Source organism: Hyla sarda, chromosome 6 (genome assembly GCF_029499605.1).
Source record: "Hyla sarda isolate aHylSar1 chromosome 6, aHylSar1.hap1, whole genome shotgun sequence".
In the NCBI taxonomy this organism is placed as follows: Eukaryota; Metazoa; Chordata; class Amphibia; order Anura; family Hylidae; genus Hyla; species Hyla sarda.
In genome coordinates this window covers 172179427-172195231 of record NC_079194.1, presented here as the reverse complement: position 1 = coordinate 172195231, position 15805 = coordinate 172179427, and the positions used below count along the sequence as shown (strand labels likewise).

At 42.5% G+C, this 15805-nt stretch overlaps 1 protein-coding gene across 1 annotated transcript in view; it reads left to right on the top strand.

Annotated features, from left to right (window-relative positions):
• GARRE1 (granule associated Rac and RHOG effector 1) overlaps positions 1 to 15805 on the top strand; it is a 105663-nt gene that overhangs the window by 75345 nt on the left and 14513 nt on the right. Inside the window, exons 4-10 of the mRNA XM_056525810.1 lie at positions 7441 to 7581; positions 7792 to 7887; positions 8352 to 8513; positions 8730 to 8888; positions 9855 to 9952; positions 11040 to 11165; positions 12784 to 13832. Of these exons, the coding sequence (XP_056381785.1) occupies positions 7441 to 7581; positions 7792 to 7887; positions 8352 to 8513; positions 8730 to 8888; positions 9855 to 9952; positions 11040 to 11165; positions 12784 to 13832 (1831 nt within the window). The remainder of the gene's footprint in view (positions 1 to 7440; positions 7582 to 7791; positions 7888 to 8351; positions 8514 to 8729; positions 8889 to 9854; positions 9953 to 11039; positions 11166 to 12783; positions 13833 to 15805) is intronic.

Genomic DNA, 15805 nt, shown 5'->3' with positions numbered 1-15805 from the left:
AATCTGTGCAGAATACTGTACGTGTGAATAGACCTTTAGTTAGGGTTAGGGATTATTACAGAGGATGAAACATTCTAGAGTGTAGGGGAGTCTGTGTCTTTGAGAAGTAATTCCATATGAGCCTGACCTCAGATCAAATTCTGCTCTATTGTCCTGCTGTACTATTGGAATTACTCTTGTTTGTTGTAGGCATGGATCCAATACTAACATTGTTTTTCACAGAGACTTTCTATTAAAGCAGAGTTTCAACTGTTGCAAAAATACAACTCCCAGCTTAAAAATCCATGTGGTGGCTTTTTTTCTGCGCAGCCAATTCTACTTTGTAACGACACCAGTTATTTTACCCAAAAATCTACAGAGAAACGGGGGAAAAAATAATTGTACAACTAAATTGAAGAAAAAAACACCATTTTGTAAATTTTGGGGGCTTCCGTCTCTACACAGTAAATTTTTCGGTAAAAATTACACCGAAAAATTCTGAAGGGCCATACCATTAAAGTGATACCCTACTTATATAGGTTTGATTTTGTCGTACTTCTGGATAAAACCATAACTACATGCAGGAAAATGTATACGTTTAAAAATGTCCTCTTCTTACCCCTATAACTTTATTTTTCCGCATACGGTGTTGTATGAGGGCTCATTTTTTGCACCGTGATATGAAGTTTTTATCGGTACCATTTTTGTTTTGAGCGGGCTTTTTGATTGCTTTTTATTCATTTTTTTTTTTATGGTATAAAAGGGGACCAAAAATACGCTATTTTGGCCATTGACCGCGCAGTTTAATTAACTATATATTATTATGGCTGACATTTACGCAAAGGGCGATACCACATATGTTTGTTTTTATTTTTATTTACACACTTTTTTATGGTAAAAGGGGGGTGAATCTGATTTTTATTAGGGAAGGGGCTAAATCGCATTTATTGAACTTTTTTTAATTTTTTTAACTTTTTTTATGCAGTGTTATAGCCCCCTCTAGGGGCTGTAATACTACCTATACTGATTGCAGGCACTGTTTAATACATTGCCATAGGAATGCATTGATCAATGTTTTGTGCTCTTGATTGCTCAGTTCTGGATTTCAGGCTCTGGGCAATCAAATGCTGATCGGACAGCAGGGAAGAAGGTAAGACACTTCCGGCTGTCCTCTAAGCTGTTCGGGATGCCGCAATTTCACCACGGCGATCCAGAACAGCTCCGCTGAGCTAACCCGCAGTGTATTCTCGCATTTTAGATACTGCAATCAACTTTGATCGTGGCGTTTAATACCGGGTTAATACCTGATCGGCAATGTCCGGTATTATCCGCGAGTCCCGGTAGCTGATAGCAACCGGGACCCCGCAGATACGAAGCGTGCTCAGCTTCTGAGCGCACTTCACAGATCGGGTGCCGGCCACAGGACATAACTATATGTCAGTGGTCGTTAAGGGGTTAAAGTATAAACAGTGCACTGCTCTGTGTCATTTAAAGGGGTACTCCGGTGGAAAACTGTTTAATCAACTGGTGCCAAAAAGTTACAGATTTGTAAATTACTTCTATTAAAAAATCTTAATCCTTCCAGTACTTATTAGTTGTTGAATACTACAGAGGAAATTCAATTCTTTTTTGAAACACAAAGCTCTCTGCTGAATCACGAGCACAGTGCTTTCTGCTGACATCTCTGTCCATTTTAGGAACTGTCCAGAGCAGCTTATGTTTTCTATGGTGATTTTCACCTACTCTGGACAGCTCTTAAAATGAACAGAGATGTCAGCAGATAGCACTCTGCTCGTGATTCAGCAGAGAGCTCTGTGTTCCAAAAAAGAAAATAATTTCCTCTGTAGTAGTCAGTAGCTAATAAGTACTGGAAGGATTAAGATTTTTTTTATAGAAGTAATTTACAAATATGTTTAACTTTCTGGCACCAGTTGATGTAAAAAAAAAAATATTTCACAATCCATGTGATCCACACACACTATGATTGCCGCCAAAACCACTGATAAATCGGAGAAGAGGATGCGGATTGACAGGGAGGATCTTCATTCACACTGCTACCTCCCCTGACAGCTACGTCATCTGTTTACTTCTAGGAGATCTGAATGGGCTGCAAGTTTCTTGCCAGGCACATTTCTCATGCCCAGGGCTGCCTTCCACCTCCTCCTTCTCCACTTTGTAAACCGCACCTGATCCATGTGATCCTTTCTCCCACATCCTCAGCTATTAACCTACAATAACCCTTGTCAGCACAGCTATGCGTAAGGACTCTGAACCTGGCATGTTCATATAAGAGCCTGCAGGTTAATCTGCAAAACTAGGTCAGATCAGGGAAGTGGAGAACAGCGGTCTACAGGCAGCTGTGAAACTACTACAAGTCCCAGCAGACAGACAGCATGCTGGAAGTTATTTTCTGGTCACTGGAGAGCTTTAGATTGCAGACCTATTCCAGATCACTTATAGTGATATCTTGATGTGATGAAGGCTCCCAGCATTACATCTGTATTATACTTGTAAATGATATGATGTGGTACATTCTCACTGTCCATATCACTCAAATATTTACTGCAACGCCAAATAAACATAGAATATGCAAATCTCAGTCTAACATTGTATACAGCTGTAAATGCCTTGCACTTGTCCTGTAAGATGTTCTCTCCCAGTCATTGCATGTCATTGTACATGTGAAATCGGCGCATGGTAGAGACATCATTGCAGATATTTAAACTTTGAACAATAGAAAAATACATATACCTAGTACTTATTTGTTTTACCGTATATATTCGAGTATAAGCCGAGTTTTTCAGCACGATTTTTCGTGCTGAAAACACCCCCCTCGGCTTATACTCGAGTGAACTCTCCACCCGCAGTGGTCTTCAACCTGCTGACCTCCAGAGGTTTCAAAACTACAACTCCCAGCAAGCCCGGGCAGCCATCGGCTGTTCGGGCTTGCTGGGAGTTGTAGTTTTGAAACCTCTGGAGGTCCGCAGGTTGAAGACCACTGCGGCCTTCAACATCATCCAGCCCCCTCTCACCCCCTTTAGTTCTGTACAGTACTCGCCTCCGCTCGGCGCTGGTCCGGTGCTGCAGGACTGTCCGGTGAGGAGGTCGTCCGGTGGGATAGTGGTTCCGGGCTGCTATCTTCACCGGGGAGGCCTCTTCTCCGCGCTTCGGGCCTGGCCCCAGAATAGTCACGTTGCCTTGACGACGACGCAGAGGTACGTTCATTACCAACGTCCTTCTGCGTCATCGTCAAGGCAACGCCTCTATTCTGGGCCCGAAGCGCGGAGAAGAGGCGCACCCGGTGAAGATAGCAGCTCGGAACCACTATCCCACCGGACGACCTCCCCACTGGACAGTCCTGCAGCACCGGACCAGCGCCGAGCGGAGGCGAGTACTGTACAGAACTAAAGGGGGTGAGAGGGGGCTGGATGATGTTGAAGGCCGCAGTGGTCTTCAACCTGCGGACCTCCAGAGGTTTCAAAACTACAACTCCCAGCAATGGCTGCCCGGGCTTGCTGGGAGTTGTAGTTTTGAAACCTCTGGAGGTCCGCAGGTTGAAGACCACTGAGGGCGGATAGTTCACAAGAGGATGATGACAAGAGGATGATGACAAGGGGATGATGAAGGGGGGTGGGGATGATGACAAGGGGATGATGAAGGGGGGTGGGGATGATGACAAGGGGATGATGAAGGGGGGTGGGGATTATGACAAGGGGATGATGAAGGGGGGTGGGGATGAGGACAAGGGGATGATGAAGGGGGGTGGGGATGAGGACAAGGGGATGATGAAGGGGGGGTGTGGGATGATGACAAGGGGATGATGATGAGGGTCTGGATGATGACAGGGGGGGGATGATGTATTTCCCACCCTAGGCTTATACTCGAGTCAATAACTTTTCCTGGGATTTTGGGGTGAAATTAGGGGCCTCGGCTTATATTCGGGTCGGCTTATACTCGAGTATATACGGTATTACTGCAGTAAGGTGAGCATGTCACATATATTATACATATCAGACTTTGTTGCTTGTTTCCATATGTTTGTTTAAAACAACTTTTTTTATTATTTTTTTTTTTTTAGAACATTAGCCCCACCTGAAATGCATTTATACATTATGAGGGGAATTTATCAAGCACTTTAGACAGCTTTTTTTTTTGTCTAAATTTGTCGCAGGTAAAGTCGCAGGCTGGTTCCGTGTGACTTTTCCTGCTACATTTGATTTAGGACTTTTCATTTTTATTACCACAAACTGATCTGATTTTAGATCACTTTGTGCAGTGGTAACTAATTTATCATGTTGCACGGACCATATTTAGAAGAAATCACAGGGCAATTCAACCCTGCCCTATATGTCTCCATGCCACAATTGTATTATGGTCTGTGCGACTTTTAATACAATTGTCGCACTGCCCACCACTGCTCTACGATATTTAAACAGAGCAGTTCAACGGGCATTCATCGACGTCTGTGCTCCATTTGATAAATTTGGCACAAGGGCGCCACTTTACCCACAACTTTTTTTTTTTTTTTTTTTTTAAATCTAAAGTGAACAAAACGAAGTTCACTTTTGATAAATGCCCCTCTATATGACTTCATATTCTCTGCCCAGATGAGGTCACGTGTATGCGTTCTAGTGCTCAAGATAATTCATTAAAGGATAACACCGGGATTTAACAACCTATCCCCTATCCGCAATCTCCCGAACAGCGCCCCGACTCCCTGCATGAAACTAGCATTTTCGACCACAGCACGAAGCTGCTGCCGACACGCCTCCTCCATGCAGCTCAGCTCTATGGGAGAGCCGGAGGGCTGCTTTAGGCAATCTCCAGCTCTGCCATAGAACTATATGGAGGGGGGGGGGGGGTGTCTGCTGCAGCTTCATGCTGTGGTCGAAAATGCTAGTTTCATGCAGGGTGTCGGAGCGCCGTTCAGGAGATCCTTAGGATAGGGGATAAGTTGTTACATCCCAGAGGTGTCCTTTAAGGCTTAGTGGATGGTAATGCCTTTGAGGGACGTCCCCTCTCCCAGAAGTGCTAGTCATGTAACTCTGTGGAGTGTAGCGTTTGATTGCTTTCTTGCAGCTTGGAAATATGGGCAATGCTTTTAATGGCATCATAACATGCTTGTATTAAAAAGGCACTCTTGGTTGGTGTTTTTTTTCTCCTGCCCATATCATGCACACTCAATCACTAGTCTTACCCTACAATGTCATTTGTTTAATTCCAGCACTGATACAGCCATGTGTTTCATTACAGTAAAAGGGTCATCTGATAACAAAATCAGTGTTTCATGTGTGATCTTATGGTCTGTCTTGTGTCAGCTATCTTTCTGTGAAATGCAAGATAATCACCCATCAGTGTTTCCCCAGAGTAGCCCTATGTACCCCCAATAGGTCATGATTTGAAGATATCCCATACATAGAACACTTGTGGTTGACCGTTACCATTTATCCAGAGTCTCAAGTTGGAAACTGAGGGGTGGAACACGCTGCATAGGTGCCGGATAGGGGGAGCACATCTTCCCCACGTGTCGTTTCAACACCCTATTTAACCCCGCTATGCCATTTCAATTCCCCATTTAATTCCCTTTTAGGTTTTTAGACTATTTTTTCAATGATAATTTGTGGTCAGACATGATTTTTCCCTCTGATCAGCTCTGGCTTTGGTTACAAAGTCTCAGAAGCTAATTGGGATTGAAGCCAAGTCACAATTCTCCCCAGTATGCAGTAGCATACAAGGTTATGTGCTTTTCGACATCGGTTTCAAAGGGTCGCAATATACAATTGGTCAAACATTTTTATTCCAAACCACAAAGTATAATTTACATTTTATTTAATAAAATACCATGCAAAAAAACAATAAATGCAAAGGTGTCCATAGCTTGACCAAAAAGAGAGGATGAGGAGAAAAAATTTATATTAAAACTCCATGTTCAATAAAGATGCATTAAAACTAGGACAAAAGGGGGACAATTTTTTATCTAAAGGAAACAGCGAAAACCGAAGCGTTTAAGCTATTAGCACTTAATCATGGCCATGATTAAGAGCTATTAATAGCTCAAAGCACATTGGTGTTTTGCTGGTTTTTTAATATATTTTTTTCCTTTTTGTCCTAGTTTTAATGCATCTTTATTTAACGTGAAGTTTTAATCCACATTTGTATCTATGCTGGAAGCTGGACATCCTCTCTTTTTGGTCAAGCTATATATTCACGGGAGATGACATGCCGGTTTGTGTCCTGGGACACCGTTCACATCAGGTGGTGAGCTGAGTTGCATTTTTTCATTTTATTTCTTTTGTTAAAGGTGTCCATAGCCTTTAATGCACAGTACGTAATAGTATGCTGTAAATGCGACCATTGCCCTTTTTTCACCCACTAGTGGTTAAGTTGCTTTTAGTTTATCATTCTGTCCTTCAGATACCATGCACTGACTTTGCTGATCCTGTAGTAAGCTTGTGTTGTTACACTGCAGCCTGTTTAAGTGAGCATAGCTGTAGTGTAAAGTGTGAGGGATCAACAGGTCTGCATCCAGAGCCTGGGCTGAAACTAAAGGCAGGTTTCAAATGGCTTCAGAAACCCATCAGATCATCCTGCTTTCATGCTCTGTATGGTTTGCCACAAGAGATGAGCGAATTTACAGTAAATTCGATTTGTCACGAACTTCTCGGCTCGGCAGTTGATGACTTATCCTGCATAAATTAGTTCATCTTTCAGGTGCTCGGTGGGCTGGAAAAGGTGGATACAGTCCTAGGAAAGAGTCTCCTAGGACTGTATCCACCTTTTCCAGCCCACGGGAGCACCTGAAAGCTGAATTAATTTATGCAGGATAAGTCATCAACTGCCGAGCCGAGAAGTTCGTGACAAATCGAATTTACTGTAAGTTCACTCATCTCTATTTGCCACATTTGCTTATTCCCCTCTATATTACAGGTAGTACTGGCAATTATTGGTTAGGAAATGAGTCTGGGATGTGATTGGCATCCGTTCTCTTCCCTCCATATTGGTTAAAGTGTAGCTTTCCTCCACGGTGTGTGTATCCTTTCAAGACATTTTAAAGTCACTAGCCACCCAGGCACAAGCATTTTTTACCCAGTGGTTGTCCCTCACTTTAATAATAGAACAGAGCCGTGGTCCTGGCCTAGACTACTCACTCTAAACAAAGATTTTCTAATGTGTTCTGGATGGTTTTTGCACTGTGCAATGAATTAATACTAAATATGTTACCAGGCTGGTTGACTCCTAGGGAAGTATGGGAGAAATAGCAAAGTACTAGCACTATTCCTTGCTACAGATCTTACAAACACCTATTATTGTAATGGGCACCTGCTGGGATGCTTGGCGAGATACATATTGTATTCTGCGTTCACAAAATGCTGATCTGTGTAAACATTATTTACAATATATGAAATATGCATGACTGAGGCACTGCATTATTAGAACATGCTGTTTTTGCTGATGTTACAGGCTACGAGCCGCTTGCGAGAGAGAGATTGTGATGGATCCTTGGCTGGGTTAGAAGTTCAGCAGCTCTTCTGCTCACAAAGCCTCGCCATCCCAGAGCATCACCTCAAGGAACTGAACCTGAAGATCGACAGTACATTACAGGTAAAACCTTATTTCTACTGTTCTGACGATACATATGCATACATTGCAGTCGACCCTAAAGCTGAAATCTAATCTAAATGTGTTGGCGTTTATGTTGCTTTATCATTTCTCAACCTGATGGTATAGTATCAGTGCATAAGATTTCCACTGGAATCTGCCAATGATCTTCTGTAATTTTTATTTGTATTTCTTTTTTTTAACATGTTACAGGCATATAGGATGGCCCTGGAAAGTTTAGGTCACTGTGAATATGCAATGAAGGGTGGCTTCCACCTCAATCCCAAGGCTATTGAAGAATGTCTGAAGGTAACCACATGTTCACTTCTGAAAAGGCAAACAGAGCATCATTTAGTAAGCCTAAAGGGGCTATATTAACCTATTATGACTTCAGCAAGAGCCATACATTTTCCATGTTGCCAGACTTGCCTTGTAAAGACAAGCCCTGTCCATATGGACGTCATAGAGAAGAATCTCCATCCTTGTTTTAGATGAAAGGCCATTCATCTGACACTACATTGCAGTGGCAGCTGGTCATAGCTTTCCCAGGCGGAAAGGGATTTTCTCATGTGATTTTAGTTTTCTGTAGTACTTACACTCTCTGCAGTCATTAGGCTGGGTGTGCTGTGTGGATGTAGCTTTCTAGGAGATGTTGGGCATTCTCTAGCTACTTTATTTCATGACTGATAGAATATTTGCAACCCTATTAGCGAATAGTTTGAGTTGTGTGTTTGTTGTCTGGTTTAAAATAGTTTTTAATTTTTCTCCATCAGGGCTGCTGTAGTGATGCAGAGGCACAACAAGCTGGGAGAAGACAGACGCCCCCTCAGCCAATACAGTGCGAGCTCCCCACCGTACCCGTACAGATTGGTCCCCACTTCCTGAAAGGAACTTCATTTAATGAGTCTTCAACTGATAACCTAAAGCTGAAGACGGTAACTTATCATCCTTCTATTAGCAGTTAAGAGTCGTGTTTCCATACCGGGGTGCCTCCAGCTGTTGCAAAACATCAATTCCCAGCATGCCTGGACATGCTGTTGGGGTAACTTGTAGTTTTGCAACAGCTTGAGGCACCCTGGTTGGGAAACACTGGTTTAAAGGTATATGCTGTGAAGTTATAGATAATACTCAATCTCTGCTCTATTCTTCAGCATGCAATGCTGCAGCTGATCAAAGAAGTTGATGTACACAATGGCATTAATAACAGGGATGAAACCGCAGTCACTGAAATTCTCAATCAAGTGTGTCCTTCCACATGGCGGGGGGCATGTAAAACTGCAGTGCAGTTGCTTTTTGGCCAGGCTGGTCTGGTAAGTCTGCTATAATGTACACGTTCCTGTGCTCCCTCTTTTACTGTGTGCAGGTTAGCTAGAAGAGTTTGTGTGTCTTCTATAACCTTAAAAGACCCACAGATCTGCATGGTAGCTGTATACACAAAATGCTAAAATCTTTCAACATTTCCTTCATTTAGAAAAAAAAAAAAATTGGAGTTTCAATACAAATTTGGCAAAACAATTTACATACCTTGATACACCTCTTCCAAAAAAGGTTTTGTGAGGATGTGTATATGTTGAAGGTTCCGTATTATTCTCACTAGTATCGTTTACATGCGCCAAGATTCACACTCTCAGGATCAGTCTGTGTCACTGCTGTTTCCAGTCACACCCTGTACAACAAGTTGTCACTTGCTGACTTGATAATAGGAGAGATGTCTGCAGCCCACACAGCACTGTGCGGACCTGATTTGCCCCTGAAGTTAAGATGAGACAGCAGTATTGTATTTACTCAAGTTCTAATGCTGCAGTGGGGTTATATTGGCAGTGCCCCAGTTATGATCTCATAGGACTTTGTGCTGGAGTGACAAAGCAGTCATTCTTATGTGATTAAAGCCGAGGAAGCACCTGTCACACGGTATACCTCCCTCACATGGGCAGGAAGCTTCCCTACATCCCCCACCAGGCTGGGTGTGAGAAAGAAGCATTTAGCTATGTTTATGTTGTCACTGTGAGTATCTGAGCTTTGAGTAACTTTTAACCCTCACACCCAGGTTCCCTGCATATTCCCCTTATCCAAATTTTTGGCTGATGTCCAGGATTTTAGTTGATATGAGAGGAGTATTTACAGAAGGGAGAAAATAGACTACTGGTAGGCTACATGGAGGACTGAACTGGAGACAATTATACCAAATTCAGCAAATAGACATTAACGAAAATTTAATACTGAGATATTTCATTGAAATATGTTTCTTTGTCACCTCCCCCTTTCTCCAATACTAGGTGGTTGTTGATACAGCACAGATTGAGAATAAGGAAGCCTATGCACCACAGATCAGTCTGGAGGGCTCAAGGGTTGTCGTGCAAGTTCCATCCACTTGGTAATTCATCTGTTTCTGAATGATGTTACAACTAGGCATAATAACATCAACATATTGGAAGTTTAAAGGAAAGCTTTACACTAGGGCCATGCAACATTGCCAATGAGTTACAGTAAAATCAAGCTTTAAATCAATTATTGCAAAGAATTCAGTGTTTTCCTGTTGAGGGAAAAAAGTTACGAGCCACCATGTGACATTGCAAATAAGTTGTATTTTTGCAGTGATTGCAAAGTCGCTGAATTCTTTTATATTTTCCTATAGAGAAACATTGAAGATGTGCTACAGGTCATGGTAATTCCACAATTTTTGTAAATTTCTGCGGAAAACTAGCTTTATGGTAGGTCCACATGTGCATATTTGCAAAGAGTGAAATCCACAGCATTTCCACAATAGTAGGAGGATGATTTTTATGGGTAGGAATATTGTATTTTATTATGCGTACATTTGTGTATTTTATAAATGTATACAATACATGAATTTAAAGGTGAACTTAATTTCTCGCCCCCCCAGTGGAAATTTTTATTTTATTTTATTTTTTTAAATTTTTTTTCAAATCAACTGGTGCCAGAAAGTTAAACAGATTTGTAAATTACTTCTATTAAAAAATCTTAACCCTTCCAGTACTCATCAGCTGATTATGATCTGCTTAACCCTTCCAGTTCTTTTCTGTTTGTCCACAATGCTCTCTACTGACACCTTTTGTCCTTATCAGGAACTGTCTAGAAGCAAATCCCCATTGAAAACCTCTCTTGCTCTGATCTGGACAATTCCTGACACGGACAGAGGTGTCAGCAGAGAGTTGTCAGATTTAAAAGAACTTCACAAATGTCTCTGTAGTATACAGCAGCTGATAAGTACTGGAAGGATTAAGATTTTTAAAAAGAAGTAATTTAGAAATCTGTTTAACTTTCTGGCACCAGTTGATTTGAAAACATTTGTTTTCCACTGGAGTTCCCCCTTTAATATATAGATATATTTAAAATGTTTTATTCTTAATCTATGTAGTATTACAGTTGTCATGAATCCTACAGAATAATCCTGCTTTGTATGAGGTGACACACTGTATGTTCTCTATTGTGATTCTTAGGTGTTTGAAGGAAGACCCGGCTACTATGTCTTTGCTGCAGAGGAGTCTAGACCCAGAGAAGACTTTAGGGCTAGTGGATGTTCTGTACACAGCAGTGTTTGATATCACACGCTGGAAGGAGGGCCGGTACATGTTTATTATTGTTTTCTATTACTGTCTGTTGGGGGGAGGAGGGTTATTATTTAACATTGAACAGGTCAACATTTTTGCGGACACTGCAATCAGGATTTCCGTGGCAGATGTTGCTGCCACAGAAATTCTGCTGTGTGAACAGAGCAGCAGAATCGGAGCAAAGCAGCAGCTACTGTGGAATGTCTGTGCGGAATATTCATGTGGAATTCCATACTGACATTTTGCCATGTGAACATACCTTAAGAGTGCTTTTAGATGTTCCATTCAAGGCCACGTATGACACATGATGAAACATTAATATCAAGAAATTAGGCTCCTCTTTTTACCCCATCGGTGCCCCCTAGATGTGATCAGGGGTGCCATTTGGTTGCTGGAAGCTTAACAATGGCCCAAAGATATTCAATGGCCCATAGCCCATATTCATTAGGATATACTAAAGGTAAGGCCTGATAGGCTGTCTGTTGGTGTCACTCTGATATGCATAATGCATTTCATTACAGATGTATCGCACAGCAGACATTAAAATGAATGGTCAATTTAATGTTGAGAGCAATTACTTGTCTGTGCAAACTCCCTTCTATCACATTCATAGGCTCCAATAGTACATATGGAGCGGTCTGAACTTAAAGGAGATCTCTGGTGAAAATTAACTTCAACAGGATAGTGGATAAGCAGCTGATCACAGGGGTCTGACTGCTGGGACCTCCGCAATCTCTGAAACGGGAGCAGCCAGCACATGCTCCATTTTTTTCTATGGGAGTGACACATAGACCAGAGAACAGCCCTCGGGACTCATTGTCGCTCCCATAGAAATGAATGGAGTGCGTGCCGTCTGTTAGATAATGAGATATAGGTGGGTCAGCACATCCATTGTGGATGGTGCATGAGGATAACTAGATATAGTAATGAAGAAAGAGTCCCAGCACTCACCAATGTATCAAGCTTTCGTTGTAGTTTATTGTAAATCCTTCAAACAGGACGCGTTTCAGCTCTTAGCCTTCCTCTGCGGTCTACTGGTAGACAACACACGCTCTTCACTGAGAGAGCTGGGGTCCCGGAGATAGCGGGGGTTCCAACTGTCGGCCCCCCCACGATCAGCTACTTATGCCCTATTCTCAGGATAGGGGAAAAGTAAATTTTTGCCAGAGTTCTCCTTGAAGCATAATACAGGTGAAACTCAAAAAATTTGAATATCGTGCAAAAGTCCATTGTATTTCATTAAAAGGAAAGGAAGCATGAAGTGCTCCAAAATCTTCTGGTAGACGGATGCTTTGACCCTGGTCTTAATGAAGCAGAGTGGACCAACCTCAGCAGATGACATGGCTCCCAAATCATAGTAACTGGGGGGAGGGGGGGGGGGGGTCTTTGGGGGTTTTATGAGCTGTAAGCCATAATCATCACAATTATGACAAATCACATCTTGAACTATCTTACTTTGCATGTAATGAGTCTCATATATTAGTTCCATCTTTTAAGTTGCGTTACTGAAATAAATGAAGTTTGCACGATATTCTAATTTTTCGAGTTTCACCTGTATTTTTGGGGAATTTGATCAGCTATATATTGTGGGTCATTTATCTTCCATTCTTCTAACATTGTACTTTGGTTGCAGGGAGCAAGCATTGCCAATGATCCAAATTCAGCTACAGAGAGAAACATCAGAGTTTGGAAACCAGATAGATCTTCCACATGGGAATGGCGGAAAGTCGGCTGGTGGACTGCAAAAGACCTTCTCAAAACTGACTTCACGATTCACAAAGAAAGTTTCCTGTAGCAGCTCTGGTCACAGTGGAAGTTACTCTGTCCCTCAGACCCCCTCCAAACATGTCTTAACCACTAATAACTCAGATGAAAAGGGGAAACTACCCAACCACACAGACTCCAAGCTACAGAGCATGCTGACCTTAGGAAGCTTCTCCAGGTCCATGGACAACGCCAGCCACAGCACAAACAGTCAGTTAGTAAATGGGTTTCTTGTCGACCGCAGAGAGGACTTGTTTAAAGGCGATGATCCAAAGGATGAGAAAGGCATGAACTTGCCTTCTGATCAGGAAATGCAGGATGTCATTGATTTCTTATCCGGCTTTAATATGGGCAAGTCTCAGCAGACATCACCTGTAGTCAAAAGGAGAAATTCCACTACATCCTGTGTAGCACCAGAGCAGAAGCAAGGGACTGTTAAGCCACCATCACAGCCAGTAATGCATCCTCCTCCAATGCATCCTCCAACTCAGTCACAACAACAACTGCAGCAGCAACAACCTGGACTGTTACAGCAACCTCCCCAGCTGCCGATATCACAGAAACAACAACTGCAGTATTATCAGCACTTGTATCAGCCAATTGGTCCGCAGCAGCAGCAACAACAATCACAGCACCAGTCAGGAAAATGGTTAAACAGTTCCTCCCAGCAGTCATCGCCAGCTGTCGGGAGTGGCTTGTCTCCCCTTGGTCAACTAAGCCAATGGAGCAGTCAGGGGGTCTCTGATCTAAGCTCAGACTTGTATAGTATGGGGCTAGTCAGCAGTTTTATGGATAACATGATGTCTGAGATGCTGGGACAAAAATCTCAAGGACCTCGAAATAACACTTGGCCAAACCGTGACCAAAGTGAAGGAGTGTTCGGGATGCTTGGAGATATTCTGCCTTTTGATCCTGCAGGTGACTACTCTGGTTTAAAAAAATCTAAGTTATAATTCCATTTAAATTGTTGTTCCTTTTAGAACATTTCTAGTTCATCCCCTTCATGGCTAGGCCTGTTGGGTCCTTGAAGGGGTTATACAAGATTAAAGGGAATCTGTCATCAGCATCACCTGCAATAACCTGTTGTACAGGCTTGTAATGCTGGTGACACTAATGAAAATTAGTTTCATTAGTTCTTCAGTCTGTATCCGTTTTTCGCTAATCCCTGGATTTCTGGATATGCTAATGATCCCGTTTGGTACACGAGGGGGGAGTGTTCCAAAGTCCTAGCTGCACAATGACGTCTGGCTGGCATATTATCTGTTGCAAAATAGAGCTCCATTCTGCCTCATACCACCTCTCCTCCGCATGTGCAATAGCCATGACCACAGTCGTTATGAGGCAGAATGGAGCTCCATTCTGCAGCATAGGAGGTTTTACAATGAAGATTCCTGCCAGACATTGCTGTGCACCTGGGACTAGGAATGCACCCCCATGCACCAAGCAGGATCATTAGCATATCCAGAAGGCCAGGGATTTCAGAAGAATAGAGGCACCCAGTGAGTAACAGGGAATATCATTTTCATCAGTGTCACCCGCACTACAACCCTGTGCCAAGCGGTCAGTGCAGGTGATTCTGGTAACATATTCTCTTTAAAACCTACAACCTGTCTACAGTATTTGATTGGTGGGAACCCAACTGCTAGGACCCCCATAGATCACAAACATAGCTAGATTGATAGATAAAGCAAAATATGATTCAGCACTCCACAAGTTGCAAGCAAAGGGTGGTTTTATTCCATCATGTGCATAGACAACGTTTCACCAGTCTCACACTGGCTTTAAGTGTGAGACTGGTGAAACGTTGTCTATGCACATGATGGAATAAAACCACCCTTTGCTTGCAACTTGTGGAGTGCTGAATCATATTTTGCTTTGTCTGGATTGAGGAACCGGCGGACCCAGGTTCCAGTTAAGCGGGCACCCCAAATTTCATTCACATTCTGGACTTTGGTTGTGCCTTTTCTATGTGCTTTAGATTGATAGATATATAGATAGAGATATTATATATAATATATATATCTATCATATATATATATATATATATATATATATATATATATATATATATTATTTTTTTTTACGATTTTCAGGAAATTTTGCATTGATGGCCTATCCCTAACAGACCATCAATGCAACTGGTCGGCAAGGTTGCTGGGTATTGGCATCTCACTCCTCAGACATCCTGAGGATAGGCCATCATTGTGAAATGCCTGGAAAACCCCTTTAAGGGATTGCTGTTATACTTGTTAATTTTTTTTACTTATGATGTAGTAGCATGCTGCTGTATTCTAGGTATTCGATGCTAGCTGCATAGTGGTTCCTTGGTTCCGATTTGCAGTATGGCTTCCCGCTGATTCACCGGGAGTTGCAGCGCCTTCAGAGAGTTTCTTTATGCCTGTTGTGCTTCCAATATACACTGCTCAAAAAAATAAAGGGAGCACTTAAACAACACAATGTAACTCCAAGTCGATCACACTTCTGTGAAATCACACTGTCCAATCAGGAAGCAACACTGATTGACAATCAATTTCACATGCTGTTGTGCAAATGGAACAGACAACAGGTGGAAATTATAGGCAATTAGCAAGACACCGCCAATAAAGGAGTGGTGGTTCTGCAGGTGGTAACCACAGACCACTTCTCAGTTCCTATGCTTCCTGGCTGATGTTTTGCTTACTTTTGAATGCTGGCGGTGCTTTCACTCTAGTGGTAGCATGAGATGGAGTCTACAACCCACACAAGTGGCTCAGGTAGTGCAGCTTATCCAGGATGGCACATCAATGCAAGCTGTGGCAAGAAGGTTTGCTGTGTCGGTCAGCGTAGTGTTCAGAGCATGGAGGCGCTACCTGGAGACAGGTCAGTACATCAGGAGACGTGGAGGAGGCCGT